This window comes from Heterodontus francisci, chromosome 11 (genome assembly GCF_036365525.1).
Source record: "Heterodontus francisci isolate sHetFra1 chromosome 11, sHetFra1.hap1, whole genome shotgun sequence".
NCBI classification, from domain to species: domain Eukaryota; kingdom Metazoa; phylum Chordata; class Chondrichthyes; order Heterodontiformes; family Heterodontidae; genus Heterodontus; species Heterodontus francisci.
The window spans coordinates 50482830-50510382 of NC_090381.1; the positions used below are offsets into that span (position 1 = coordinate 50482830).

Genomic DNA, 27553 nt, shown 5'->3' on the forward strand with positions numbered 1-27553 from the left:
ATTTATTTATTTTTGTCCAAACCAGTTAATTCTTGGGAATTACAAATGGCTCACCTATGATGAGGTCTATCGCCGTGTTGCACATTTTGGTAGTGGGCTGGCTATGTTGGGTCAACGACCTAAAGCCAACATAGCCATCTTCTGTGAAACCAGAGCTGAATGGATGATAGCTGCCCAGTCTTGCTTCATGTACAACTTTCCTCGTGAGTAAAACTTTGCATTCATGTATTTATATCAAATTCCTATTTAGTTGGGACTAACAATGTATGTTTTATCTAATTAATTGTTTGAAAGAAACCTGGTAGCTACTAAATAGTCATGTCGCTAAATAAAATTGCATTTTTGAAGGGATACATGGAGCTATGATAACTATTCTGTTTTTGTGATATATTTTTCAAGCTGATGAATTGCTCTATGGGTGAATACGTCATGTGGTAGCATTCTAAACTATGCAAATTAGGAAGATTTGAAGTTTGAGCCCTGATCTCTTCGGACTGTTATCCAGTAACTTGTGCTAGAAAGTGCAAGTGGGAGGGTGTTCGGTGAAAGCAAGATGATGTTGAGCGGTAAAGATCATTCCCAGAGTCAGATACTTCCATCTATTTCTATGACAAAGTGCCAGTTTGGGTAAATGGGGTTACTGGTGCCCTTTGAACTGTACCATGGCATAAATTGCTGCTTTTTGGAGTGGAGAAAGTTCAAGAAAAAATAAGGTATAGCATTGTAGAATGGTTACAGCACAATTGGGTCATTCAGCCTGTCATGTCAATGCTAGCTGTCTGGAAGAGCAACTTGCCTAGATCCACTCCCCTGCCTTTTACCCATAGCTTGCAATTTTTTTTGCTTCAAATAATTATCTAATTCTCTTTTGAAGGCCTCAGTTGAATCTGCCGCCACCACACTCTCAGGCATTGCATTCCAGATCCTAACCACTGGCTGCGTTTAAAAAAAAAGTTTTTCCTCATGTTACCGTGGCTTCTTTTGCCAGTCACTACCTTTACTCTGTGTCCTCTGGTTCTCAACCCTTCCGCCAACGGGAACAATTTCTCCCTATCTACACTCCCCAGACCGCTCCTGATTTCAAACACCTCCTAACAAATCACTTCTCCGAGGAGAGCAGCCCCAGCTTCTCCAGTCTACCCATATAACTGAAGTTCCTCATCCTTGGAACCATTCTAGTGAATCCTTTATGCACCCTCTCATGCCTTAACATCCTTCCTAAAGTGTGGAGCCCGGAATTGGGTACAATACTCCATTTGAGGCTGAACCAGGTTTCTATACAGTAAGTGAGTGAAGGAAATTGCTAGAATCTATTATTAAGGAGGTTATAGCAGGATACTTAGAAAAACATAATGGGATCAGGCAGAGTCAACATGGTTTTGTGAAAGGGAAATAGTGCTTAACTAATTTGAGTTCTTAGAAGAAGTAAAGAAACAAGGTGGTTAAAGGGGAACCTGTAGATGTGCAATACTTGGATTTCCAAAAGGCATTTGATAAGATGCCACATCAAAGGTTACTACACAAAGTAAGAGCATATATTAGCATGCATAAAGGACTGGTTAGCTAACAGGAAGCAGAGAGTAGGGATAAACTGGTCTCTTTTCAGGTTGGCAAGCTGTAACCAGTGGAGTGCCACAGGGTTCAATGCTGGGGCCTCAACTATTTACAATCTACATAAATGACTTGGATGAAGGGACCGAATGTATGGTAGCTAAATTTGCCGATGATACCAGGATAGGAAGGGAGGTAAGTTGTCAAGAGGAGGTAAAGTGTCTACAAAGGGATATAGCTAGGTTAAGGGAGTGGATAAAAATTTGGCAGATGGAGTATAAAGTTGAAAAATGTGAACTTGTCCACTTTGGCAGGAAGAATAGAAAAGCAGTATACTATTTAAATGGAGAGAGATTGCAAATCTCAGTGGTGCAGAGGGATCTGGGTGTTCTGGTACATCAATCACAAAGTTAGTATATAGGTACAGTAAGTGATTAGGAAGGCAAATGAAATGTTGGTCTTTATAGCAAGGCAAATGGAACATAAAAGTAGGAAAGTGTTACTGCATCTGTACAGGGGCTTGGTGAGACCACATCTGGAGTACTATGTACAGTTTTGGTCTCCTTATTTGAAAAAGGATATAATTAGAGGCAGTTTAGAGAAGGCTCACTTGACTCATTCCTAGAATGAAGGACTTTTCTTGTGAAGAAAGGTTGAACAGGTTGGGCCTTTACCCATTAGAATTTAGAAGAATGAGAGATGATACTGAGACACACAAGATCCTGAGGGGACTTGATAGGGTGGATACCAGGAGGATGTCCCCTCTTGTAGGGGAGACTAGAACTAGGGGACACAGGCTGGAAGTTTACGCTCCCACAAAAGAGCGGGCTGGTGGCGGGGGTGGGGAGCGTTTGGCGTAAAATGGAGTGTGAGGCTGGGGGGGGGCCCTTCCCGACCCGCTCCTGCCTCCGCTGTAAATTTACACATGGTGGTGGTGAGAAATGGCCCGTCCGCCCCAGGTCAGTCAAGGCTCTTAAGTGGCCAATTAACTGCCACTTGGGGCCTCTACCCACCACCACGGGTATTTTGCCCTTGGCTGGTGGGCGGCTGAGGCCTCAGAAAGCCCGCCTGATGAAACTAGGTGCCCTTCTTGTGGACTGAGGTATGGGCCCTCCTGATTGGGCACCCTGTGGCCCATGGAGGGCTGACCCTGAAGCCCCAACGCACAATACGCCCGCTGCCCCCTTAACCAACCCCTCTTGTCTTGCCGCGGCCTAACCGGTTGTACCCGGCGAGGCCCTAAAAGTTTAACTTTTTTTCCAGGGATGTCCTTCATCATCTTCCTGAAGCTGGGTGTAGTCCCAGCAGTGGCCACCGCTTCCAGTGGTGCTGCTGGGACTAAGTGCTGCCGGCCCGCTGATTGTCAAGGGGATCAATACTCTTCTTTGCTGCCGCAACAGGAAGTTCTGAAGGTTGTGTTCCCTGCCCAGTGCAAGAGTTTGAGACATCTTCCTGCTGGAGATGAACTCTGAGTCGGGTAAGGATGGCGGGGCTCCTGTTGTTGCCGTGGTCCACATAGGAACCAACGACATAGGTAGAACTAGGAATGGTATTCTGCTGGGAGAGTCTGAGGAGTTAGGGTTCAAATTAAAATGCAGTTCCTCAAATAGTTTAACAGGAGGAGTGCATCAGTCAATAAGGTCCTTGCAAAGAATAATAGTAAAAAAATAAAATTAAGGGCTCCTGATCTGAATGCACAAAGCATTTGTCATAAAGTAGGTGAACTAACGGTACAAGTTAGAGATGAATAGGTTTGATATAATCACCTTTACAGAGACAGGGTTGCAAGGCGGCCAAGGTTGGAAAATAAATATTCTAGGATCCACAACATTCCAAAAGATGGGCAGTATGGAAAAGGAGCAGGGGGAGCGCTCATTGTAAAGGACGAGAAATGATTTTGGCTCAGATCATCAGGAAGTAGAATCAGTAGGGGTGGAAATTAAGAATAACAAGGATCAGAAAAGGCTGGTGGGAGTAGTTTACAGGGCTCCTAACAGTAGTTATACTGTTGGGCAGAACATTAAGCAAGAAATATTTGGATCTTGTAACAAAGGCAATGTAATAATCATGGGGGACTTTAATTTTCTTATAGACTGGCCAAATCAAATTGGCAAAGGCAGTCTGGAAGATAAGTTTGTATAATACTCTCATAGTTTCCTGGAACAATATGTGGTTGAACCAACTATAGAACCAAAGAGAAGTTACAGCACAGAAAGAGGCCATTCAACCCATTGTTTCTGTGCTGGCTGAAGAAACTAGCCTCCCATTCTAATTCCACCTTCCAGCACCTGGTCTGTTGCCTCGCAGGCTACAGTACTTCAGGTGCAGGTCCAGGTACCTTTTAAAAGAGTTGAGGGTTTCTGCCTCCACCACTGATCTGGGTGAAAAAGTTTATCCTCATGTCCCCTCTAATCCTTCTACCAATCACCTTAAAGCTATTTTAGGTCTAGTATTGTGTAAAGAGGCAGGCTTAATTAGTAATCTCGTAGTAAAAGATCCTCTTGGAAAAATGATTATAATACAATTGAATTTAGTTTGAAAGCATCATACTGCAGTCCCAAAGAAAAATCTTAAACTTTTAAGTAAAGCTAGTTACATAGGTAGGAGAGGAGAGCTGGCAAAGGTTGATTGGGTAAATAGACTAGAAGGTATGGCAGTAAATAAACAGTGAAAAATATTTAAAGGAACAATTCAAAATGTTCAACCAAAATGCAGACCATTTAAAGAAAAACTCAGCAAAAAGAGATCCTTGGATGACTTACTATGGAAGTTAATAGTATTAGCTTAAAAGAAGAGGCCTATGATGTTGCAAAGAATAGTAGTAAGCCTGAGGATTGGGGGTGTTCTGGAAACTAGCAAAGGGTGGCCAAAAAGTTGTGAGGGGAAAAAAATGGAATATGAGAGTAAACTAGCCAGGAATTTAAAAAAGGCTTGTAAGAGCTTTACCAAGTATATAAAAAGTAGGAGAGTAGCTAAAGTAAACATTGGTCTTTTAGAGGCAGCAACAGGAGAAATTATCATGGGGAATGAGGAAATGGCAGAGATGTTGAACAAATATTTTGTGTGTCATCACAGTAGAAGACGGAAATTTTACATACCAGAAATGGAGGGTAACCAAGGGACCAATAAGAGTGAGACACTTTAGGTAATTAATATCAGCAGAGAAGCTTGAGACCAAAGGCCAACAAATCTCAGGACCTGATGATGGGTCACTGACCTGAAATGTTAGCTCTGCTTCTCTCCACAGATGCTGCCAGACCTGCTGAGTATTTCTAGCATTTCTTGTTTTTATTTTAAATCTCAGGACCTGACAGTCCCATGGACTGCAGCGGTTCAAGAAGGCAGCTCACCACCACCTTATCGAGGGAAATGTGGGATGGGCAATAAATGCTGGCCTGGCTAGTTTGCCCACACCCCATGAATGAATAAAAAAAAAAGCAGGCTCCAGGGGCTGAATGGTCAACTCCTGTTCCTATTTCTTATATTCTTAACTCCCATTGTAAAAGTAGAACAAGGCAATTTCGGTTTCAGACATTAAGGTTTTTGTATTGCAAACTTCAAAACAAAAGTGGTTGTCATAGTAAGATTAGAAGCTGAATTTAGTTACTGTAAAAACATTAGAATGTAGCAATTTTGGTATCTTGATGGAATGCAGATGTAAAACAATCAGCTTTTATTGAGCACCCAAACCACCAATTCAGGTGAACTTCACAATATACACTGAGCTGAGGGAAGCAAATTATTTTGGAACCAGTTGACGTTTTTTATTCATAGGGCATTTTATCCTGCCCTTGGTGAAGGGCACAGAGGTGGAGCAGGCAAACAAAATGGCAGGGAGTGCTGTTCCCGACATTGTCCAGACCCCTGCCATTTTGTCCAGGGCAGGGGAGGTCAAGGGCCGCCTTCCCGCCACATGTCCAATTGAGGCCCTTGAGTGGCCAAATAATGCCAGTTGAGGGCATCTTCCTGCCTGCACTCCAGTTTTGTGAAGGACGGAGGGGCCTACTGTGATGTGGAGGGCACCAGCTTAGACTTAGCGGCCTCCTAGTGGGGTCGAAAGTGGGAGTGGGTCCCTTCTTTGGGGCCGTCCATAGCCCCCGGAGGACCCCCCCCCCCCCCCCCCGGTCCCCCCGGCAACAATGGCCACCTCACTAACCCCCACACTGTTGCAGGAGCCTGCCTGACTGATAGTGGCGACCCCGACCCCACTCATCTGTCCTGGGGTCTGTGATGTCCTCGGTACTGCTGGCCTTCTGTGCTATTGGCTGTGGCTGCCAGTACTGTATAGCTGCTGGCCAATAGGAAGGCCGGTAGCACTGGAGGCAGGAGCTCATCACTTAAAGGGACAGTGTACCCACCGATAGGCAGTTAATTGGCTGTGCACTGTTGATTGCAGCGGAGGGCTGACTGAGTGCCCCACCTTCTGGTCTGTTGCCGGGACCCCCAGTGCTGGAATAAACTCTGGCCCATGGTTTCCAGATATTAGTTGCACTTTCAAATAAATGCAGATAAAAATGAAATTTTTTTGCAGTCCATTTGAATCTGTAAAATCTTTCACTTAATTATCCCTCCCACCGATTTTCCCCTCCTTCCCTCATGCTGGAGTATGGTTCCATGGATGTCATTAGCTCTGTGGTATCTAAGTAACCATTCTTTATGGGTGAGCATTGACAGGGAATATTGATAGGCTGTTCAACTTGGGGCGGTGTCACATTTAGGCTGCACACTAACATTGACGCATATGGACTTCCAGCAAGGTTGTTGAATAACTATGTGAATTGGGATTTCTGGGTGATATCCTTTTTTAAAATTCATTTCATGTGATGTGGGCGTCACTGGTCAGGTCAACATTTATTGCCCATCCATAATTGCCCATGAGAAGGTAGTGGTGAGCTGCTTTTTTGAACTGTTGCAGTTCATGTGGGGTAGGTGTACACACAGTGATATTAGGAGGGCAGTTCCAGGATTTTGATCTGGTGACAATGAAGGAACTGTGATACAGTTCCAAGTCACAATGGTGTGTGGCTTGGAGCGGAACTTGCAGGTGGTGGTGTTCCCACGCATCTGCTGTCCTTGTCCTTCTAGTTGGTAGAGGCCGCGGGTTTGGAATGTGCCGCCTGAGTAACCTTGGTATGTTGCTGCAGTGCATCTTGTAGATGGTACACACTGTTGCCACTGTGCGTCGGTAGTGGAGGGAGTGAATGTTTGGATGGGGTGCCAGCCAAGCAGCCTGCTTTGTCCTGAATGGTGTCCAGCTTCTTGAGTGTTGCAGCTGCACCCATCCAGGCAAGTGGAGAGTATTCCAGCACACTCCTGACTTGTGCCTTGTAGATGAGGGTGGACAGGTGAGTTACTCGCTACAGGATTCCTAGCCTCTGACCTGCTCTTGTAGCCGCAGCATTTATGTGGCTGGTCCAGTTCAGTTTCTGGTCAATGGTGACCTCCCCAGGATGTTGATAGTGGGGGATTCAGTGAATGTCAAGAGGAGATGGTTAGATTCTCTCCTGTTTGAGATGGTCATTGCCCGGCACTTGTGTGGCGTGACTGTCACTTGCCACATCAGTCCAAGCCTGGATGTTGGCCAGGTCTTGCTGCACATGGGCACAGGCTGCTTCAGTATCTGAGAAGTCACAAATGGTGCTGACCATTGTGCAATCATCAGCAAACATCCCCACTTCTGACCTTATGGAGGGAAGGTCATTGATGAAGCAGCTGAAGATGGTTGGGCCTAGGATGCTATCCTGAGGAACTCCTGCAGTGATGTCCTGGAGATGAAATGATTGACCTCCAACAACAACAGCCATCTTCCTTTGCGTTAAGGACGATTCCAACTAGCGGAGAGTTTTTCCCCTGATTCCCATTGACTCCAGTTTTGCTGGGGCTTCTTGATGCCATACTCTGTCAAATGCTGCCTTGATGTCAAGGGCAGTCACTCTCACCTCACCTCTTGCGTTCAGCTCTTTTGTCCATGTTTGAACCAAGGCTGTAATGAAGTCGGTCCAGTAGCCCTGGCGGAATCCAAACTGAGCATCACCAAGCAGGTTATTGCTAAACAAGTGCCGCTTGATAGCATTGTCAATGACACCTTCCATCACTTTACTGATGATTGAGCTGGACCGATGGGGCGGTAATTGGCTGGGTTGGACTTGTCCTGCATTTTGTGTACAAGACATACCTGGGAAATTTTCCACATTGCTGGGTAGATGCCAGTGTTGTAGCTGTACTCGAACAGCTTGGCTAGGGGCGTGGTAAGTTCTGGAGTACATTTCCTTAAAGAACAGATGTGAGACCATTTGTAGTTGCACTACTGTTGTCCGGGCTGAGCCCACAAACTGGAGACTAAGGCCTGAATTTTGTTCCCCTCCCGATGTTGGGCTCTGGGAGGAGAGAACGGGGGCTGGGATGTTGGCGGGCGATGCCAGAAGTTTTGAAGCAGCAGTGGCCTGCCACAGAGCCCAACGCCGGGATTGCCAGGCCTGATCTTCCCAGCGGCGGGGAGGCTCTGCGACGGGACCTGACTTTAACGCAAACAGCTAATTTAAATATGTCATTAAAATCTAATCGCAGCGATCTTACCTGCAGTTCCGGATCTTCAGCACCAAGGGTAGCACTCACGTGCCTTCACTTTCCCGTCCAGGGAAAGCTGGCGCCACTGAGGTGGAGAAGAGGGGAACTCTACATTGGTTGTGTAGTGGGGAGGAACGGGGTGAACTCTGCATTTTTAGTGTGGTGGGCGGGGTGAGGCGTCAATTCTGCATTGGTAGTGTAGTTGAGGGGGGCGGCAAATATGTATTTTTAGTGCAGTTGGGGGGGGTGGGCGGCGGTGGCAACTCTGCAGTTTCTATGCAGGGCTGGCAGCCCTTTAAAAATGGCACCAGCGCCTGCGCAGATACAGTTGGCGCTGGCCACGGCATCGTCGAGGCCACCCCCGCCACGTGTTTGGGGGGCATGGCGGCCCTGCATATGATGAGGAGCTGCCAGGCTCAAGATTGTGGCGTCCCGCAGCCCATGAGTGCCGGCCGCCATTTTGTATGCCTGCCACTGCTCCTGGCAGCAGGACTTCAAAATCCAGCCCTAAGTGTTGTCTTTTGTTGCACTGAATGGCTAAACTGCTGTGTATCTTAATCTTCAGAGGACTTAATCATTGAGAGGACAAGTCCACAATCGTATTTGGAAATAGTCACATTAAATCCCCCATTTGAAAGCAAGTTAGTTAAATTGTATGATTTCTTTATCAGTTCCCTGCTTTGAGGCCTATAAATTGAGGATTTACACTTTGAGCTATTTTATTTAGTGCTACATGCACCAGTACAATCTATGATAAGTTTAATCCAGTTAGCAATGTTTAAGTTTCAATAATAGAATACTAGAGTCTTTTCATATTTCTGTCATTTCACCATCTAGTGCCTTGATTTCACTGGTTGTTTTTGTAAATATTTTGATGTTCTTCAGGTTCAAGACTAACAATTCAGTGATGTCTAATAATGTAATATTTGCAAAGTAGAAATGGAGTCATTCACCCCTTTTTTATTGAGCTGAATTTAATTCGCTTGTGGATATTTTCGGACCGTCCCATTTTTCTGCTTTTTGCCCTGTATCCCAAACTAATTCCATTTCCAAAGAACAGTACAGCACAGGAACAGGCCATTTGGCCCTCCAAGCCTGCGCCGATCCTGATGCCTGCCTAAACTAAAACCTTCTGCACTTTCGGGGTCCGTATCTCTCTATTCCCATCCTATTCATGTATTTGTCAAGATGCCTCTTAAACGTCTCTATGGTACCTGCTTCCACCACCTACCCCGGCAACAAGTTCCAGGCTCTCACCACCCTCTGTGTAAAGAACTTGCCTCGCACATCTCCTCTAAACTTTGCCCCTCTCACCTTAAACCTATGTCCCCTAGTAACTGACTCTTCCACCCTGGGAAAAAGCTTCTGACTATCCACTCTGTCCATTCCGCTCATAACTTTGTAAACCTCTATCATGTCGCCCCTCCACCTCCGTCGTTCTAGTGAAAACAATCCGAGTTTATCCAACCTCTCCTCATAGCTAATGCCCTCCAGCCTAGGCAACATCCTGGTAAACCTCCTTTTATATTCTCCAAAGAATTATTCAGTGTCTTTTTGAATGACACCATCAAGTTTTGCATTGACCACCTGTAGTTAACACATTCCACATCCGGCCAACTTTGTCTACAGAAGCTTTTTCTAATCTCTCCCTTTATGTGTCATTTTTGTTTATCTTGAGATCATGGCTTTGTGTCTTTGATTTATATGCCAATAGAAATGTTATCTATGCTTATGTTGATTTATTTTATCACTTTGAGCACCTCTGTCAAATCCCCTCTCAGTTTAAATTCTGATGAAGGATACACACCCAAAGCATCACAATCTGCTGTTTCTCCCAATAAATGTTGAAATAGCCAACCTTTTTTATTTTTATTATAAATGTCCATAATTTACAATATTTTCTTATTCCCTTTCAACTTTATTAAACCAAGCTCTAGTTCCTTTAGCCTTTTCTTATAACTCTGCCCCATCATCCCTCGTATTGTCTTAGTAAATTTCAATTGCCTTTTCTCCTGGGATATTTTGTAACTGTATTGTGTAACATTTTGGCATAAATCGTGTGTTTTATGCTTTTTTTTTTAAAAAGGATGAAACTAAGACTGGAAAACCTACCACCACTGCCCTCTATTCTCATCAAGTAACACCTGCAGTGTTTTATACAGTACTAATAATCTTTAAAACTGCTTCTACTAACCAGTCAAATAGAAGCACTGTTTCTTTTTCTGCCGGGTCTGCGGTTTTGGAATTACATCAGCCATGGAGTTGCAGCTGCATGATGAGACTTGTTTTTCTCAAACACATTTGTTTTGAGTGTAGTTGTATGTGTTTCACTTGGGAAATGAGTGTTTATAAACTTGTGCTGGAATCTTTAAGTTTACTATTCTGTTTTCTTTAAGTGTTTTTTTTCTAAAAAAGAATCATATTGATCATTAATCAATTTCTTCTCCCTTTTCTGAAGGGTTTGGCTTCTTGCTGTGCTCTGGTTCCATGTGTGGTGGTTGTTGTAACTATCAAGGGATTCAGGCAATGTCGTAAATTATGAAAGTAAGAAAAAATCACATAGCAACATTCAAAAGAATGGTGTAAACAGACAACCAGGCCCATCACTGATTACCTTTAGTCATTGGAACGGAATGTTCAGCCTGTGATCTTGGGGCTATACATGACTCCTGGGCCCTGCTAATTATGCCTTCAAAGCCCAGGCAATACATTTATATTGTGCTTATATTTCTTATTTGCTGATTTGTCTTGTTTGAATTTTGTGGACTGTTTTTAACCCTGTTGCTTCATTAATTTTAATGGATGAGAAATCATGGTTTATGTGTGCACAATTTCACAGCGAGAGTAAGGAACTGTGCTAGGAGTTCACAAACATCAAACTTAGCATACAGATTTAAACTTGATTAGTCAGTCTACCATGCTATTGACGTAGTGAGTCAAGATTTGGGCCAAGCAGAGCTAGAGGGTGGGGTTAATTGGCACCAAGAGAAGTTGATTGGGGTTGTGGGTAGGAAGGTGAGAAAGGGGAAGAGGCGGGGGAGAGAGGATCAGGAAAGGGGAGGTGAGAGGCAGAAAGGGAGGTGGGGAGCAGGAGAGAATGGAGGCAGGGAAATGGGAGTGATACTGTCAGACTCTAGCACCCTCTTTTCTATGAAATCTACCCCCCACAAAGCCCTGCTGGACTCCCTTTCAGTGCTTGCAAGTCTCCAGCCTGCACTCCAAACTCTGTGCTCTCTGATCTCAGAATTGCTCCAATGGTCGCAGGTTCAGGTATTTTCTTCCTCCTAGATGTCCACAGATTCCATAATCCTCCCTAAATTACATTAATCAGGCAATTCAGTAGATAAAATGGCTTGACTTGGTAAAATAAAATTCCATAGGATAAAACTATATTTTTTGACAAATAAACTGATCTCCTTTTGGTATTAGAAGTGTGCTAAATTTGGTTTTGAATAAAGATGGAATTAATGTCCACTTTATGCTGTAAATTATTTGGTTTTAACAACTGACTACCTAGTCTGCTGCTCTTATTCTACCAGCAAAGCGATGAGAGGATAAGAATCTATATGCCCAAATTTCTCTCAACGCACTCACTTAGTTATGCAGACTTGCATGCACATATATTTATTTTTCAGTTTAAGTTGCATTTATTGATAGAGAAGCAGCAGGCAAGATAAGATTTTAAAAATAAACATACTTGCAGGAAAGCTGGAGCACAGTCAATCAATAGTTTTTCTTTACGAAGAAAAAGTCTTGTGTGAATGAGTTGGATGAAATGACACGAAAATGGAAGTTTGACATGTCTGAGTTTATATCTGTAAATCTATGATTCATGTTATTGCTGTAAACAAAATATTGGAGCAATTGTAAGGGTGATTGGCACGTAACAAATGGAATTGGCATACTGGGTGAGTGATATTTCTCTGAAGCTGAAGTTACGGCACATTGTTGAAGTCAAGGAGGAGGAGCTTTACATTGCATTTGTTCACTGCTGCTCTTAAGCTGAAAATGTAGATACTGGGTGATTTAGATATTCCATTACCCAGGGCCAACATTCAACATTTTGATCACACATGCATTTTTAAAAATAAATGCCTATGCCTATTAAATAAGCGATATGTAACAGTTCAAAGTCTGTGGGCTGAATTTTATGGGCCCCCGAGGGACAGGAGGGTGGGGCATAAAATTGGATGGGAAGACGGAGGCTGGTGTGCATGTTGCCTTCCCAGTGCCTTTCAATTTAGTCTATGGCAGGGAAGGCTGAGGATGGTCTTCCCACTTGAGGCCAATTGAGGTCCTTAAGTGGCCATTTTGACCACCCAAGGGCCTCTTCCCGCCTGTACCTCAATTTAGTAGAAAGCGTAAGGGCCTGCCAATGTGGGGAGATTCCACCACGTAAACTATGTCAGCCTCCAGTCTAGTCGGGGGATGGTCCCTCTTTTGGGGGCAATCCAGTGCCCCCTGGCAGCAATCACTGATCCCCGTCTTCACCAGTCCTCTCTCCCAATCCTGTTGCTGGGGCTTTTTTTGAATGGCCCCAGTGACCCCCAACCCCACTTACCTCTCCTGGGGTCTTCTCTCTTTGGTAGCTGTACTGGCAGTGGCCACTACTCCGTGTGGCACTGCCAGTACTGCAGAGCTGCTGGCCTACCAATTGGCTGGCAGCTCTGGAGGCGGGAGCTCATCCCTTAAAGAGACAGTATCCCCAATGGCGGGCAGTGAATTATCTGCCCTCTGTGGAATTGCAACAGAGGTCCAAGGTGGGGTCTCCCACCGATTCCGGCCTGCCACCTGGACCCCTGTCGACAGAATGAAATTCAGCCCTGTATTTCAGACTTGGTTCCTGCTAATGTCACAAACCACAATAGTAGAGCTGGAAGGCTTTCTAATGATCCCCATGGCTGTGGAATTAAAATGTTACGATCACAGCCCTCTCATGCTCCATATAATATATACTTTGAAACATTACTTTTTGAAATTAAATCTTTCTGTTAGCAGAAATACTAGCTGTACTGAACAAGTTGTGGAAAAATAGCTTCAAATGTAATTGTATATTGTGGTATTTTACCTGAAGGAGAATGGTGATCACATAGAATATTACAATCTAATCAAGTTACAGATTAATTGACAGGGTCCCTTCAATTAATCTTCATTCCAAAAGTCTAAACAAATTCTGTTTCAGTTTTTTGTGCTAATTGAGTCTGACTTAATAAATTAGCAGTCCTATATTAATACCTACTTATCTTGTTTGCAGTGTTTTAAATTCTGGCATTTTTTTACTGTTTACCTCTTACACTTATTAAATGTAGCAAAGCTGATCATAGCTTCAATGCAGATGATGTATAATTTGTTACATTAGAATTTATGGTGATTTTCTATTGCGTTTACCCGTTGTTGAATAACACCAGAAATAGCAGCAAAGTTTAGTAGAAATAACACTTGCAGCAAAAAAAACTTTTTTGAATAAAAAAGAGAATGGCAAAGATTTCATGAGATCTGCTGTTTGACATGTTGCAAATTTGTAGCTGTTTTTCCTCTGCATACTGCGAAGCATACTGCAACCCCTCTGACGGCCCCAGCCAGGCTGGTTATGCAAGCAGACCTGCAATCTGAACTTTATGCTCCAAGGAAGTTTGCCATGAACTTGCACACGTATCCAGCATGCCTTGCCGAGAACGTGTTAGGTGACTTGGCTGAGAGCTGATGACATCTAGGTCAGTAATGGTGTTAGTGAATTATATCTACCCACCCCTCCTTCCTGGTTTTCCCCATGACGTCAATACATAATTGTGAAGAATACACAATTCTTTTAACTCCTTAATGCTGCAGTTGAAAAAGCTATATAACGTTTAAAGACATTGGCATTTTTCGTTTTAAGCCGATCATTTGTTCCGCCTACCAACAAAATGTTACTGTTTACAGCAGCTTGATTTTGTATTTTAATTTTTTTTGAATCTGGTTTAAAAAGTCCCTCTGTTGCTTTCTTGTAGAAAGGTCATTGGACTATGTGGTAAGTGCTCGTGGGAATCAAGATGGTCTTGCACCCGCCAAAGTAAAAACACCAGTAATTTATCACTGAATCTAACGCTGTGCAGCAGGAAATGAGTGCTGTCGGACATAGTTTTCTCACACTGCATAAAGGTTGACCTCTCATCTTAGAAAAGAAATCCCTCTCCAAAACCCTTCAGCTTGTCTGGATGCGTTGACTGAATGAATGCCCTTTATGAAATTAGGAAAATCCCAGCTTTTGACAATTATGACCAGAGATGTTCTTTGTAATGCGAATGTTGATTCCATAATCTCAGCAAGGGATACATTGGGCCGAATTTTACAGACCCCCGACGTCAGGGATTGTGACAGGGGTTGGGGGACCGGAAAATGCCTCTGGGAGAGGCCCGCCATGGGCCTCAACGCCAGGAAGGCCTTGCCCGATTATTGGCGGCCATGTGGCGGCCCTCCCACCGCTCGGCGACAGGAGCACAATTTAAATATTCAAATAAATTTAGATAAAATTAATTACCTTCACGCTCCCGCCGTTTGTCCTGGTGTGATATTCGTGCCTGTGCTGGCACTCCCGCGCCTTCGGATCCCCATCCAGGGAATTGAGGCGGAACGCTGGTGGGGAGGGGGGAGCAGGTAAGTTTCTCAATGTGAGAGGGCGGGGGGGGTGGGGGGAAGGGTGGAGAGCAGGGTTAAAGTATCATTGGTGTAGAGGATGGTGGGAAGGGTTAGAGTGTAAGGTTTATGTGCTTTGGGTGGAGAGGGGGAAGATCAGGTGGGGGAGAGGGCAAGTAATGAATTTTATGATTATTGTGGGGTGGGGAGAGGGGCTATTTAAATGGATTTAAATTTTTTCATTAAACTTGCCTTTAAATATTTAAATTGAAAGTTAGGGCTCGAAGCCCTTTAAAAATGGCGTCAGCGCCTGCACAAAGGCAGCTGATGCCATTGTCTGCGACAGTCCACCCGTCCCCTCCTTGTCATTGCGGTGGGCAGTCCGCCCGGCTATTTAAATGAGCCGCTGTATTTAATATCACGGCGACTCTGCGACATGCGGCCCGCGCAGGCGGACCACCATTGCTTTTGTCCGCCACCGATTATGGTGGCAGAAATATAAATTTCGGCCCATTATCTTTGAAAGTCTGATTATGTATGCAGTGTGATTGTAACAGAACGTGAAAACATATACTTCAAACTCTAACTCTCAACACTCCTATTCAACTGTTACTTCCCTCCCCCACCACCCTTCAAGAGTTTCCTTTCAGTTACAGAATCTTGGCAGTTTGTTTACTTCTCCTGGGACCAATCCAAAGAGTACCACAACTCTTGGGAATTAACTTTGATTTCCTTAGTTTCTCAGCAGTCTGCTGAGGTATGTAATCACCTCCTGAATCTGGACTTCCCAGCTTAAGCACAGGTCTGGCTCTAATCAGAAACGCCCCTGGTCCCTGATGGCCTCTTTCTTCCTGAGTTCAACTGACTGCGTCTGCAAGTACACAGATCAGAAACCCAATCGGCGCCGCCTGCCACATCCATCTCTATAGCAATGTGGTACACGTGGGATGTCCCAGATAGCAATTTAAACTAATTATTTCCAACTCCAAATCTTGTTCTGGGAAGTTATATGAATAATTTAAACCCCCTGATTGTGACAGCTGCAGACAGACTGTCCATCAAGAAGGTAAGACCCATTATGTAGGGTCTTTACACTTCCTAATATGACCTTACTAAATAAACATGGGCCACCCTTTGATTTGTAACCACCCTAGGTTTGTTTGCCAGCTTCTCAAATCGAATGTTTTCATTTGTCTTGCATAAAAAAAACAATTCCCAAATTAAAAGTTACCTCTAGAAAGTTAATACAAACCATGAAGCAGATGATTATAACAGTGAGAAAAATGAACTTTAATGCAGTTTAATATTTAATAATTTAGCAATTTGCACTGGTCTTGTAGGCAATTGCTGTTGCAAACTTTGAGATAGGGATGGTTTTTAAAAAAAAAGTCGAGTGGATGAAACTTTCAAAACAAAATGTGGTATTTAGGTCAAGTTAACCCAGGTTATTTTTCCTTAATCCTGATCACAAACCACAAAGAATTTCCTTTCTTTTAAATTAAATCTGTAACCTCGTTCATATACTGACATTTAGAAAGTTTCTCTGTTCTGCCTTTTTAGGTTTATTGATTGGGGTACAGTGAATTCATTATGTAGGAATTTTACTGAAATTCAATTTTTGTTTTAATTTCCAGTTGTCACACTCTACGCAACTTTGGGAGGTCAAGCAATTGCACATGGTTTAAATGAAACTGAAGTCACTCATATCATCACAAGCAAGAAACTTCTGCAAACTAAGCTAAAGGTAGGTCACAGAATTTAATCGCTATTTGCAGGATCTTTTTTTATTTCCCTGTGTGTCTGCAAGAGATTAAACAGTCCTGTCATTTACAAATCTCTTAAAAGATGGGAAAAGTGTTATACAATCATTTAATATATAGTTGGATGAGAGGGAACATTTATAGTTAAAGTGGGTTACTTCAGTAGTATGTCTCACGGTTTAAAAAACTGTAGCATAAGCATGAAACATGAAACTCAAATTTTCTTTTTAGCTTATTTGAAATGTAATCTGATATAATGTACTTTTTGCATGAAGATTGTTGTGAAAATGACCTCTTGTGACTCTCTGACACACTCTAATATTAAATCTGTGTTATGACCAAGGCAGGAGCAATGCACTGTCAAATCAGTCCCAATACTCTCAGATCGCAGCATATTATTAAAGTTTTCCCACCGACTAGAAATTAGCCAAATTAAACACTTTAGGGTCCCCAGAATAAAACAGACTGAACCAGGCATCTTTGAAAAAACAACAAATTAAATATTTATTAATAAATTAAATCTTAAACACTATTAAGATAAATTTATGTCTAAAGTCTTTATAACTACTTATTTTCTCTTAACCCTAATACACACATACATACATTCAAAAATCAACGGTTAACTGGTTTTAAAAATAGTATTTCTTCGGAATAAAATAAATAGCTGGGTTGTAAGGCCTGGTGAGTTACGTTCTTGGTTGATGGGGTGTCCCAGGTTAGAACAATCAGATGCCATTCGAAGTGTCCAGGCGAATTCGACAAAACGGTCTTTTAATAGATAGGCATTCGAAGCACTTCAATTGCAGCAGGCAACAGTTCTTTTTAACTGGAGTATAGCCACAGGTCTATTTGGATTCCAAAATTGGTAGTTCTTCAGTAGAAACTTTACTGAGAATTCCAGCAAACAGAAACAAATGACAGAGAGTCCCTCTTGAAGGCAAATGTTCTTTTTTTCCCAGGGTTTTTTCCTCTCCTTAGGCACTACAGATCCTGAAGATAAATGTAGATTTTCCTGCTAGGAGAGAGGGATCCTTCCTTACAGTGAAGGACGCTATGCCGGTCTCTAGTTCAAACCAGTTGAAGCTGGTCTTTATGTGGCCTAGGAAACGGATGCAGCTGCTGGCACACTGTGCTCAGTTTTAAAGGCAAACTGTTTTAAGCAGAGGAGAAAAAAAGTTCCATGATCTGAAAAAAGACAGATAATGCTGAAAATGCTCAGCAGGCCAGGCAGCATCTCTGGAGAGAGAAACCAAGTTAATGGGTGAGATTTTCACCCAAAGCCTATTCACTTGTACAGAGTTAAAATTGGGCCCATCATTTCAAGTCCTTTTACCAGAAGTGGAGAAAGTTAGGGACGTAACTGGTTTTACTGACTTGCTGAGTATTTCGAGCATTCCCTGTTTCAGAATTCCAGCATCTGCAGTATTTTGCTTTGATACTTTCACTAACTGCTTTTGGCATAATTTGAATGGCAGTCACATGATCTTTGTCAATAGTGTATGCATCTGGAATCGGTTTTAAAAATGGCACTCAAGTTATTGCCTCATTCGGGATAGTTCAGCTGTTAGCTTCTTGTGAGCAACAACATTTATGAATAGTGAAGGGTGAGATAGGTCATTCAGACCACTAGAATTCTAGTGTTCCAGCTTAGCATACAGCTGTGTTTTGAATGTCCTTGAAAGTGTATCTCTACTACTGTGTATGGCAGATTATTCCATACATTTATATTTTTACATATTATTGACTAACCATTTGATGTCTCCTCTAAATGTTTGCTGGTTTATGCTTTTGTCCTCTGGTCTGATTGCACATATTACAACTAATATTCAAGATTTGCCTTAGCTAAAACATCAAATATTCAGTATGCTTCAACAAGATCACTCCTTTACCATCTTTTCCCTCGTCTTTTATTCATAGATCAACCCTCTTGCACATCCCTCTTGTAGCAGGACAACTAGAACTATATATTCCAAGTATGGCTTGATTAGTGCATTGACAGCCTCAGCATAATCTCAGATTCATATTCTGCTATCTATCTATAAATCTTATCATTTGAAGTTTTGTAATTGTCTCCTCATATTACCCAAGATGGACAATAATAATATTTGCAACACCCATTTTTCACCAAATAAACACAACAGTTGTTTTCCAGATATTTGAAGTGATGGATCTGTATTCATCCTGGACTTTTCATCCTTTTTCCCATTTCTGTTTCACAGGAAATCCTGGTTAATGTTCCAAAACTACAGCATATCATAATTGTAGATGATAAGCCAACAGCATGGTCTGAATATCCCCGTGGCATCATGGTTCACAACATGGCAGCAGTGGAAGCCTTGGGTGCAAAGCCAGAAAACTGTGTGTAGTTTGTTTTCTTTTTACTTTTACATGTTTATTTTGTCTTTACATATCTTCTCTACACAATGTAGCTCAATGCAGAATAACACTGATTCGAAGTTGATATTTGTTTCCAACTAATATAAAAACATAAAATGCTGGAAATAAATTGCAGATATGTCATCTTTTGCAAGAGAAAAGTTTTACATTTCTGCCTGAGCCCGTTCAGAATACTTAAGGCTCTGAAAGAGTTCCCAACTAAAATATTAAGGTGGTTTTTTTTTTCAGATACAGGCCTGTATTTCCATTATTTCCTCCTTTATTTCAAAATTCCAGCATTTACAGTTTTCTTTTTATGAATAAAGTATGTTGACAGTTGGTTAATTGAATTAATTGTTTGGGCATACAATACATTTATTTAGTAAGTCACATCGAGCTTTGTCAAGCTAAGGTGGGAGGAATGGTTTTTATTCTTCCCTGACATTCTTGGCCTGGCATTCCTAATTAGACTGTAGTATAGTTTAGATGCATTTGCAGAACATCTTCAGCAATGTCCCTCAATTACAGGATTAGAATTTTGAGTGAGACTGTTTCACTTATTTTATTTTATTTAATTTATTTTTATTTATTTAGAGATACAGCACTGAAACAGGCCCTTCGGCCCACCGAGTCTGTGCCGAGCATCAACCACCCATTAATACTAATCCTACACTAATCCCATATCCCTACCACATCCCCACCTCCTCTATATATTTCCCTACCACCTACCTATACTAGGGGCAATTTATAATGGCCAATTTACCTATTAACTTGCAAGTCTTTGGCTGTGGGTGGAAACCGGAGCACCCGGCGAAAACCCACGCGGTCACAGGGAGAACTTGCAAACTCTGCACAGGCAGTACCCAGAATCGATCCCGGGTCGCTGGAGCTGTGGTGCTAACCACTGCACCTGTCACCCGACCCGACCCTGACTAGTCCCGACGACATGTCGGGTTCGGGTCGAGTGGGGTCGGACTTCCAGGTCCAGAATTCGGGCTCATGTCAGGTTTCCTTTGCACACCTCTAATTTGGACCCTAGTCCAAAGATGAAAAAGACTGGTGTAAACCATTCACCATACGTTGCTTTATATTACCAGTCAACACTGGCTGTCAATTCATAGCTTGTATGAGAATATTTTCTATTGTCAGTGGGAAACATTGTTAAGAATGATTAATTCTGTTAGTTTGACCATGTGCCAGTCTGATGGCTTCGTTTTTTGGACTATGACACTAAAACTGAAATGTTTCTCTTAACCACTGTAAATAATAAGAAAACTGAATTTTGCATATTTTTACTTTCATTACATATTAATGTGTGTTTCAAAATAAGAAATTTGTTGCAGTAAGAAATTTGTTGAATTAATTTTTTTTGCCTCCCTGCCTTATAAATCAATTTTTCCATGCCTTGTTTTTCTTTCCTTGTGTATCCATTGCTGAGAGCCTCAAGGGCATGTGAATAAAGGACAACTCCATTTAGTGGAGGCCTAGCACATCTGCAGTTAATTACAACCAGTAGATAGATTGTAGGGCTTTTAGCCCCTTAATTTGCAGAAAGCCATATCCCTGTAAAATTATGTCGAAGGAATAGTCTGTACATTTTGCATAAAATCACTCTGGCTATAGATGTGACTGTGTATTCTGTGCCTTAGCTTGGTGGGGCTCGGGTGCAGCTGTTTTGATATCCTATTGCTCTAACGTTTGGTTTAAATCAGATAATATTTTGCTTCATTTGTTCCAGGCCATTTTCTTTTAAAGCAAATGTCCAGTAAGGTCTATTTATTACATAGCACATGTGTGTGAAAGGAAAACTTTACTAGTTAACCATGCTGTCCCTTCATCTCTGGGACCCTGTTTAAATCAGTCCTGTCTCTTAGGTGTATCAGTCCTGTGTGAAATGAGATGTGGCAATCTTAATCTAGTTGTTGGTGACCATAGGTCCACAGAAGTAAGTTGGCAGTCTCACTCAGGACCTAATGTTGGCTGTTATCATGCTGTTGTTCCAAGGTTGGCTAAGACTCATTGTTGAGGCAGAGTAGACAGAATTTGGCCATACAGTATCAGTCCGGGGGGTACTTAATGCAGAAACTAGCTGTGAAACGTGAAAAGGCATTCTGTTTCCTCGTCTGATGTTGCTTAACCTCACAAGTATAGACTAATCAATGTAACATTTATTGAAGTATTAAAAGCCTAATCAGTTACACCTTTTATATGTATAGAATAGTATGATTTGATTTCCGTTGTGGCCTTTATTGTTCAACTTGACTGCAGCTTTTTGAACAATGCTCCAGTGTTTTAGTTTCAGATCAAATTTTGTCCACTAAATGGTCAATAGTTCTCTCATTTTCCTTAAAGCAGTCTTTAAAAGGTTGACTATTTTCATGGGAAATGGATGATTTCAAAGTTACAAAAGTGTCTGAAAATAATGTCTTAAATATTTCTAAAAGTCCCTGTCACTACTCTGCCAGTTGTCTCCAAGCAAGCTTGTGAGCAGGAATAATTGCTAATGATCTATGTTTGGCAGTGTGAGAAGATCAGTAAAGGAAGCAGAATGTGGTTCACCTTTTAAATCCTTATTTTCATAAATTAAAGAACTTCTTGTTTCTTTCACCGTAGTGAATAGAGTTCGGACCAAACCGACGTCTTTAGATATAGCAGTAATTATGTACACGAGCGGGTCAACAGGTCTACCAAAGGGAGTGATGATTTCACACAGCAACCTCATTGCTGGAATAGCAGGAATGTGTTCTAGAGTTCCTGACTTGGGGTATGTATAACTAATATTCCAATAGGGAAATTTTATTGCCCTACATTGGAAAAAATATTGTGAAATGTATCTAAATAACCGTCATGCATTTTAAAAACTTTTTATATAGGGTATAGCTTACAGAGTGGTATGATCTAGGAAACGAAGCAGATTCACATTGGAGAGGAAACAAAAGCTGAGAAAGTACTGTTGCTATAAAGTAACCCTACTACACCTTTACCTGCTTGGGATCTTGTGTAGCCTCGTACTTCCACATTTGGTTACCCAGTAAAGGTTTCTGATAGCTCCAATCTGAATGCTTCTGACTGAAGAATGAATTAGATTAACCGCAAACTCTTAATTCAGTTGTACTCCATGCGGTGTCAAATTCAAGTAGTGTAAGTATAAATCCTCCAGGGGGCTCTCGCATCCCTTCCCTCCAGAGTTGGGTCAGACCCTCACTCTCAAGTTGCATTCAGGCAAAGCCACAATCAAATACTGAGGGCACAAACCTAATCTTCATGCGTGAGCTAAAAGAAGTAAAGAAATAAACAGGCTTGTTTGTTGCAAGGAACAATTCTTTTTACATTTATAAAGCTCTTTTCACAACTTCAGGACATCTAAAAGTGCTTTACAGCCAATCAAATACTTTTGAAGTGTAGTCATAGTTGTAATGCAGGTAAACGTGGCAGCCATATTGTTCAGCTCAAGGTCCCACAAACAGCTGTGGCATAAATGCACAGACCTGTTTTAGTGATACTGGTTGAGGGATAAATATTCAGCAGGACACTGAGAATAATCTACTCTTCTAATAATAGTGCCACAGAATTTTATCATCCACCCGAGAAGGCAGACAGTGCCTCTGTTTAGCATTTCACCTGAAAATCAGTACCTCCGACCTAGCAACTTTCCCTCAGTACTGCACTGCAGTATTGGCCTACATCAGGGTTGTCCAACATTTTCAGATGGAGGGCCGCATTACGATTTCTGCTCGGCCCATGCGGCCGGTGAGAGAATTTCAAAAGATAAAGGCATTAAGAATTTATCTTACAAATAAAAACAACAACAGATGTCAATTTTTGTGAAGAAGCTTTAAATGCGGAGACTAATAAGTTGCTATATTGAAAACTGATTTAGTGACATATCTGTCATTGTTTTTGCTTGCATCTCTGCCCGCACAATTGATGTGGCGATGCAGGGTATTCTGGATAAATATCTATTGGCAGGAGCCCTCCCCCTGCCCCTCACCTCTTCTCCCCCCCCTCCCCTCTTCTCCCCCCCCTCCCCTCTTCTCCCCCCACTCCCCCTCACCTCTTCTCCCCCCACTCCCCCTCACCTCTTCTCCCCCCCCACTCCCCTCACCTCTTCTCCCCCCCCACTCCCCCTCACCTCTTCTCCCCCCCCACTCCCCCTCACCTCTTCTCCCCCCCCACTCCCCCTCACCTCTTCTCCCCCCCCACTCCCCCTCACCTCTTCTCCCCCCCCACTCCCCCTCACCTCTTCTCCCCCCCCACTCCCCCTCACCTCTTCTCCCCCCCCACTCCCCCTCACCTCTTCTCCCCCCCCCACTCCCCCTCACCTCTTCTCCCCCCCCACTCCCCCTCACCTCTTGTCCCCCCCCACTCCCCCTCACCTCTTCTCCCCCCCCACTCCCCCTCACCTCTTCTCCCCCCCACTCCCCCTCACCTCTTCTCCCCCCCCACTCCCCCTCACCTCTTCTCCCCCCCCACTCCCCCTCACCTCTTCTCCCCCCCCACTCCCCCTCACCTCTTCTCCCCCCCACTCCCCCTCACCTCTTCTCCCCCCCCACTCCCCCTCACCTCTTCTCCCCCCCCCCACTCCCCTTCACCTCTTCTCCCCCCCCCACTCCCCCTCACCTCTTCTCCCCCCCCCCACTCCCCCTCACCTCTTCTCTCCCCCCACTCCCCCTCACCTCTTCTCCCCCCCACTCCCCCTCACCTCTTCTCCCCCCCCACTCCCCCTCACCTCTTCTCCCCCCCCACTCCCCCTCACCTCTTCTCCCCCCCCACTCCCCCTCACCTCTTCTCCCCCCCCACTCCCCCTCACCTCTTCTCCCCCCCCCACTCCCCCTCACCTCTTCTCCCCCCCCCACTCCCCCTCACCTCTTCTCCCCCCCCCACTCCCCCTCACCTCTTCTCCCCCCCCACTCCCCCTCACCTCTTCTCCTCCCCACTCCCCCTCACCTCTTCTTCCCCCCTCCCCCTCACCTTCTTCCCCCCTCCCCCTCACCTTCTTCCCCCCTCCCCCTCACCTCTTCTCCCCCCCCCTCCCCCTCACCTTCTCCCCCCCCTCCCCCTCACCTCTTCTCCCCCCCCTCACCCTCACCTCTTCTCCCCCCCCCTCCCCCTCACCTCTTCTCCCCCCCTCCCCCTCACCTCTTCTCCCCCCCCTCCCCCTCACCTCTTCTCCCCCCCCTCCCCCTCACCTCTTCTCCCCCCCCTCCCCCTCACCTCTTCTCCCCCCCCTCCCCCTCACCTCTTCTCCCCCTCACCTCTTCTCCCCCCCTCCCCCTCACCTCTTCTCCCCCCCGACCCCTCACCTCTTCTCCCCCCCTCCCCCTCACCTCATCTCCCCCCCCCCCCCCTCACCTCTTCTCCCCCCCCTCCCCCTCACCTCTTCTCCCCCCCCCTCCCCCTCACCTCTTCTCCCCCCCCTCCCCCTCACCTCTTCTCCCCCCACTCCCCCTCACCTCTTCTCCCCCCACTCCCCCTCACCTCTTCTCCCCACTCCCCCCTCACCTCTTCTTCCACCCTCCCCCTCACCTCCTCCCCCCCCTCCCCCTCACCTTCTTCCCCCCTCCCCCTCACCTCTTCTCCCCCCCCCCCTCCCCCCTCACCTCTTCTCCCCCCCCTCCCCCTCACCTCTCTCCCTCCCCCTCACCTCTTCTCCCTCCCCCTCACCTCTTCTCCCTCCCCCTCACCTCTTCTCCCTCCCCCTCACCTCTTCTCCCTCCCCCTCACCTCTTCTCCCTCCCCCTCACCCTTCTCCCTCCCCCCTCACCTCTTCTCCCTCCCCTCACCTCTTCTCCCTCCCCCTCACCTCTTCTCCCTCCCCCTCACCTCTTCTCCCCTCCCCCTCACCTCTTCTCCCCCCCCTCCCCCTCACCTCTTCTCCCCCCCCCTCCCCTCACCTCTTCTCCCCCCCCCTCCCCCTCACCTCTTCTCCCCCCCCCTCCCCCTCACCTCTCTCCCCCTCACCTCTTCTCCCCCCCACTCCCCCTCACCTCTTCTCCCCCCCACTCCCCCTCACCTCTTCTTCCCCCCTCCCCCTCACCTCCTCCCCCCCTCCCCCTCACCTCTTCTCCACCCCCCTCCCCCTCACCTCTTCTCCCCCCCCCTCCCCCTCACCTCTTCTCCCCCCCTCCCCCTCACCTCTTCTCCCCCCCCTCCCCCCTCACCTCTTCTCCCCCCCCTCCCCCTCACCTCTCTCCCCCCCCCCCCCCTCACCTCTTCTCCCCCCCCTCCCCCTCACCTCTTCTCCCCCACCTCCCCCTCACCTCTTCTCCCCCATCCCCCTCACCTCTTCTCCCCCATCCCCCTCACCTCTTCTCCCCCCCTCTCCCTCACCTCTTCTCCCCCCCCTCCCCCTCACCTCTTTCCCCCCTCCCCCCTCACCTCTTCTCCCCCCCCTCCCCCTCACCTCTTCTCCCCCCCTCCCCCTCACCTCTTCTCCCCCCCTCCCCCTCACCTCTTCTCCCCCCCCCTCCCCCTCACCTCTTCTCCCCCCCCCTCCCCCTCACCTCTTCTCCCCCCCCATTCCCCCTCACCTCTTCTCCCCCCCCCACTCCCCCTCACCTCTTCTCCCCCCCCACTCCCCCTCACCTCTTCTCCCCCCCCACTCCCCCTCACCTCTTCTCCCCCCCCACTCCCCCTCACCTCTTCTCCCCCCCCACTCCCCCTCACCTCTTCTCCCCCCCACTCCCCCTCACCTCTTCTCCCCCCCCACTCCCCCCTCACCTCTTCTCCCCCCCACTCCCCCTCACCTCTTCTCCCCCCCACTCCCCCTCACCTCTTCTCCCCCCCCACTCCCCCTCACCTCTTCTCCTCCCCACTCCCCCCTCACCTCTTCTTCCCCCCCTCCCCCTCACCTCTTCTCCCCCCCTCCCCCTCACCTCTTCTCTCCCCCCTCACCTCTTCTCCCCCCCCCTCCCCCTACACCTCTTCTCCCCCCCCCTCCCCCTCACCTCTTCCCCCCCCCCTCCTCATCTCCCCCCCCTCCCCCTCACCACTTCTCCCTCCCCCTCCCCTCACCTTCTTCCCCCCCTCCCCCTCACCTTCTTCCCCCCCCCTCCCCCTCACCTCTTCTCCCCCCCACTCCCCCTCACCTCTTCTCCCCCCCCACTCCCCCTCACCTCTTCTCCCCCCCCCATTCCCCCCCCCACACCTCTTCTCCCCCCCCACTCCCCCTCACCTCTTCTCCCCCCCCCACTCCCCCCCTCACCTCTTCTCCCCCCCCACTCCCCCTCACCTCTTCTCCCCCCCCACTCCCCCTCACCTCTTCTCCCCCCCCACTCCCCCTCACCTCTTCTCCCCCCCCACTCCCCCTCACCTCTTCTCCCCCCCCACTCCCCCTCACCTCTCTCCCCCCCCACTCCCCCTCACCTCTTCACCCCCCCCACTCCCCCTCACCACTTCTCCCCCCCCCACTCCCCCTCACCTCTTCTCCCCCCCCACTCCCCCTCACCTCTTCTCCCCCCCCACTCCCCCTCACCTCTTCTCCCCCCCCCACTCCCCCTCACATCTTCTCCCCCCCCACTCCCCCCTCACCCTCTCTCCCCCCCACTCCCCCTCACCTCTTCTCCCCCCCACTCCCCCTCACCTCTTCTCCCCCCCACTCCCCCTCACCTCATCTCCCCCCCACTCCCCCTCACCTCTTCTCCCCCCCACACCCCCTCACCTCTTCTCCTCCCCACTCCCCCTCACCTCTTCTTCCCCCCCTCCCCCTCACCTCTTCTCCCCCCCTCCCCCTCACCTCATCTCCCCCCCTCCCCCTCACCTCTTCTCCCCCCCCTCCCCCTCACCTCTCTCCCCCCCCTCCCCCTCACCTCTTTCCCCCCCCTCCCCCTCACCTCTTCCCCCCCCTCCCCCTCACCTCTTTCCCCCCCCCTCCTCATCTCCCCCCCCCTCCCCCTCACCTCTTCTCCCTCCCCCTCCCCCTCACCTTCTTCCCCCCCCTCCCCCTCACCTTCTTCCCCCCCTCCCCCTCACCTCTTCTCCCCCCCACTCCCCCTCACCTCATCTCCCCCCCACTCCCCCACACCTCTTCTCCCCCCCACTCCCCCTCACCTCTTCTCCCCCCCACTCCCCCTCACCTCTTCTCCCCCCACACCCCCTCACCTCTTCTCCCCCCCACTCCCCCTCACCTCTTCTCCCCCCCCTCCCCCTCACCTCTTCTCCCCCCCTCCCCCTCACCTTCTTCCCCCCCTCACCCTCACCTCTTCTCCCCCCCTCCCCCTCACCTCTTCTCCCCCCCCTCCCCCTCACCTCTTCCCCCCCCTCCCCCTCACCTCTTCTCCCCCCACCCCCTCACCTCTTCTCCCCCCACTCCCCCTCACCTCTTCTCCCCCCACTCCCCCTCACCTCTTCTCCCCCCCTCCCCCTCACCTCTTCTCCCCCCCTCCCCCTCACCTCTTCTCCCCCCCCTCCCCCTCACCTCTTCTCCCCCTCCCCCTCACCTTCTTCCCCCCCTCACCCTCACCTCTTCTCCCCCCCCTCCCCCTCACCTCTTCTCCCCCCCCTCCCCCTCACCTCTTCTCCCCCCCTCCCCCTCACCTCTTCTCCCCCCACCCCCTCACCTCTTCTCCCCCCACTCCCCCTCACCTCTTCTCCCCCCACTCCCCCTCACCTCTTCTCCCCCCCCTCCCCCTCACCTCTTCTCCCCCCCCTCCCCTCACCTCTTCTCCCTCCCCCTCACCTCTTCT

At 47.0% G+C, this 27553-nt stretch overlaps 1 protein-coding gene across 2 annotated transcripts in view; it reads left to right on the forward strand.

The window, feature by feature from the left end:
• The window catches only part of acsl3a (acyl-CoA synthetase long chain family member 3a), a 127233-nt gene that overhangs the window by 69369 nt on the left and 30311 nt on the right, over positions 1-27553 (forward strand). For both annotated transcript variants that reach the window (XM_068042134.1, XM_068042135.1), the window contains 4 exons: positions 26-203; positions 16368-16477; positions 18713-18851; positions 21483-21633. In XM_068042134.1, coding sequence (XP_067898235.1) covers positions 26-203; positions 16368-16477; positions 18713-18851; positions 21483-21633 — 578 coding nt within the window. The remainder of the gene's footprint in view (positions 1-25; positions 204-16367; positions 16478-18712; positions 18852-21482; positions 21634-27553) is intronic.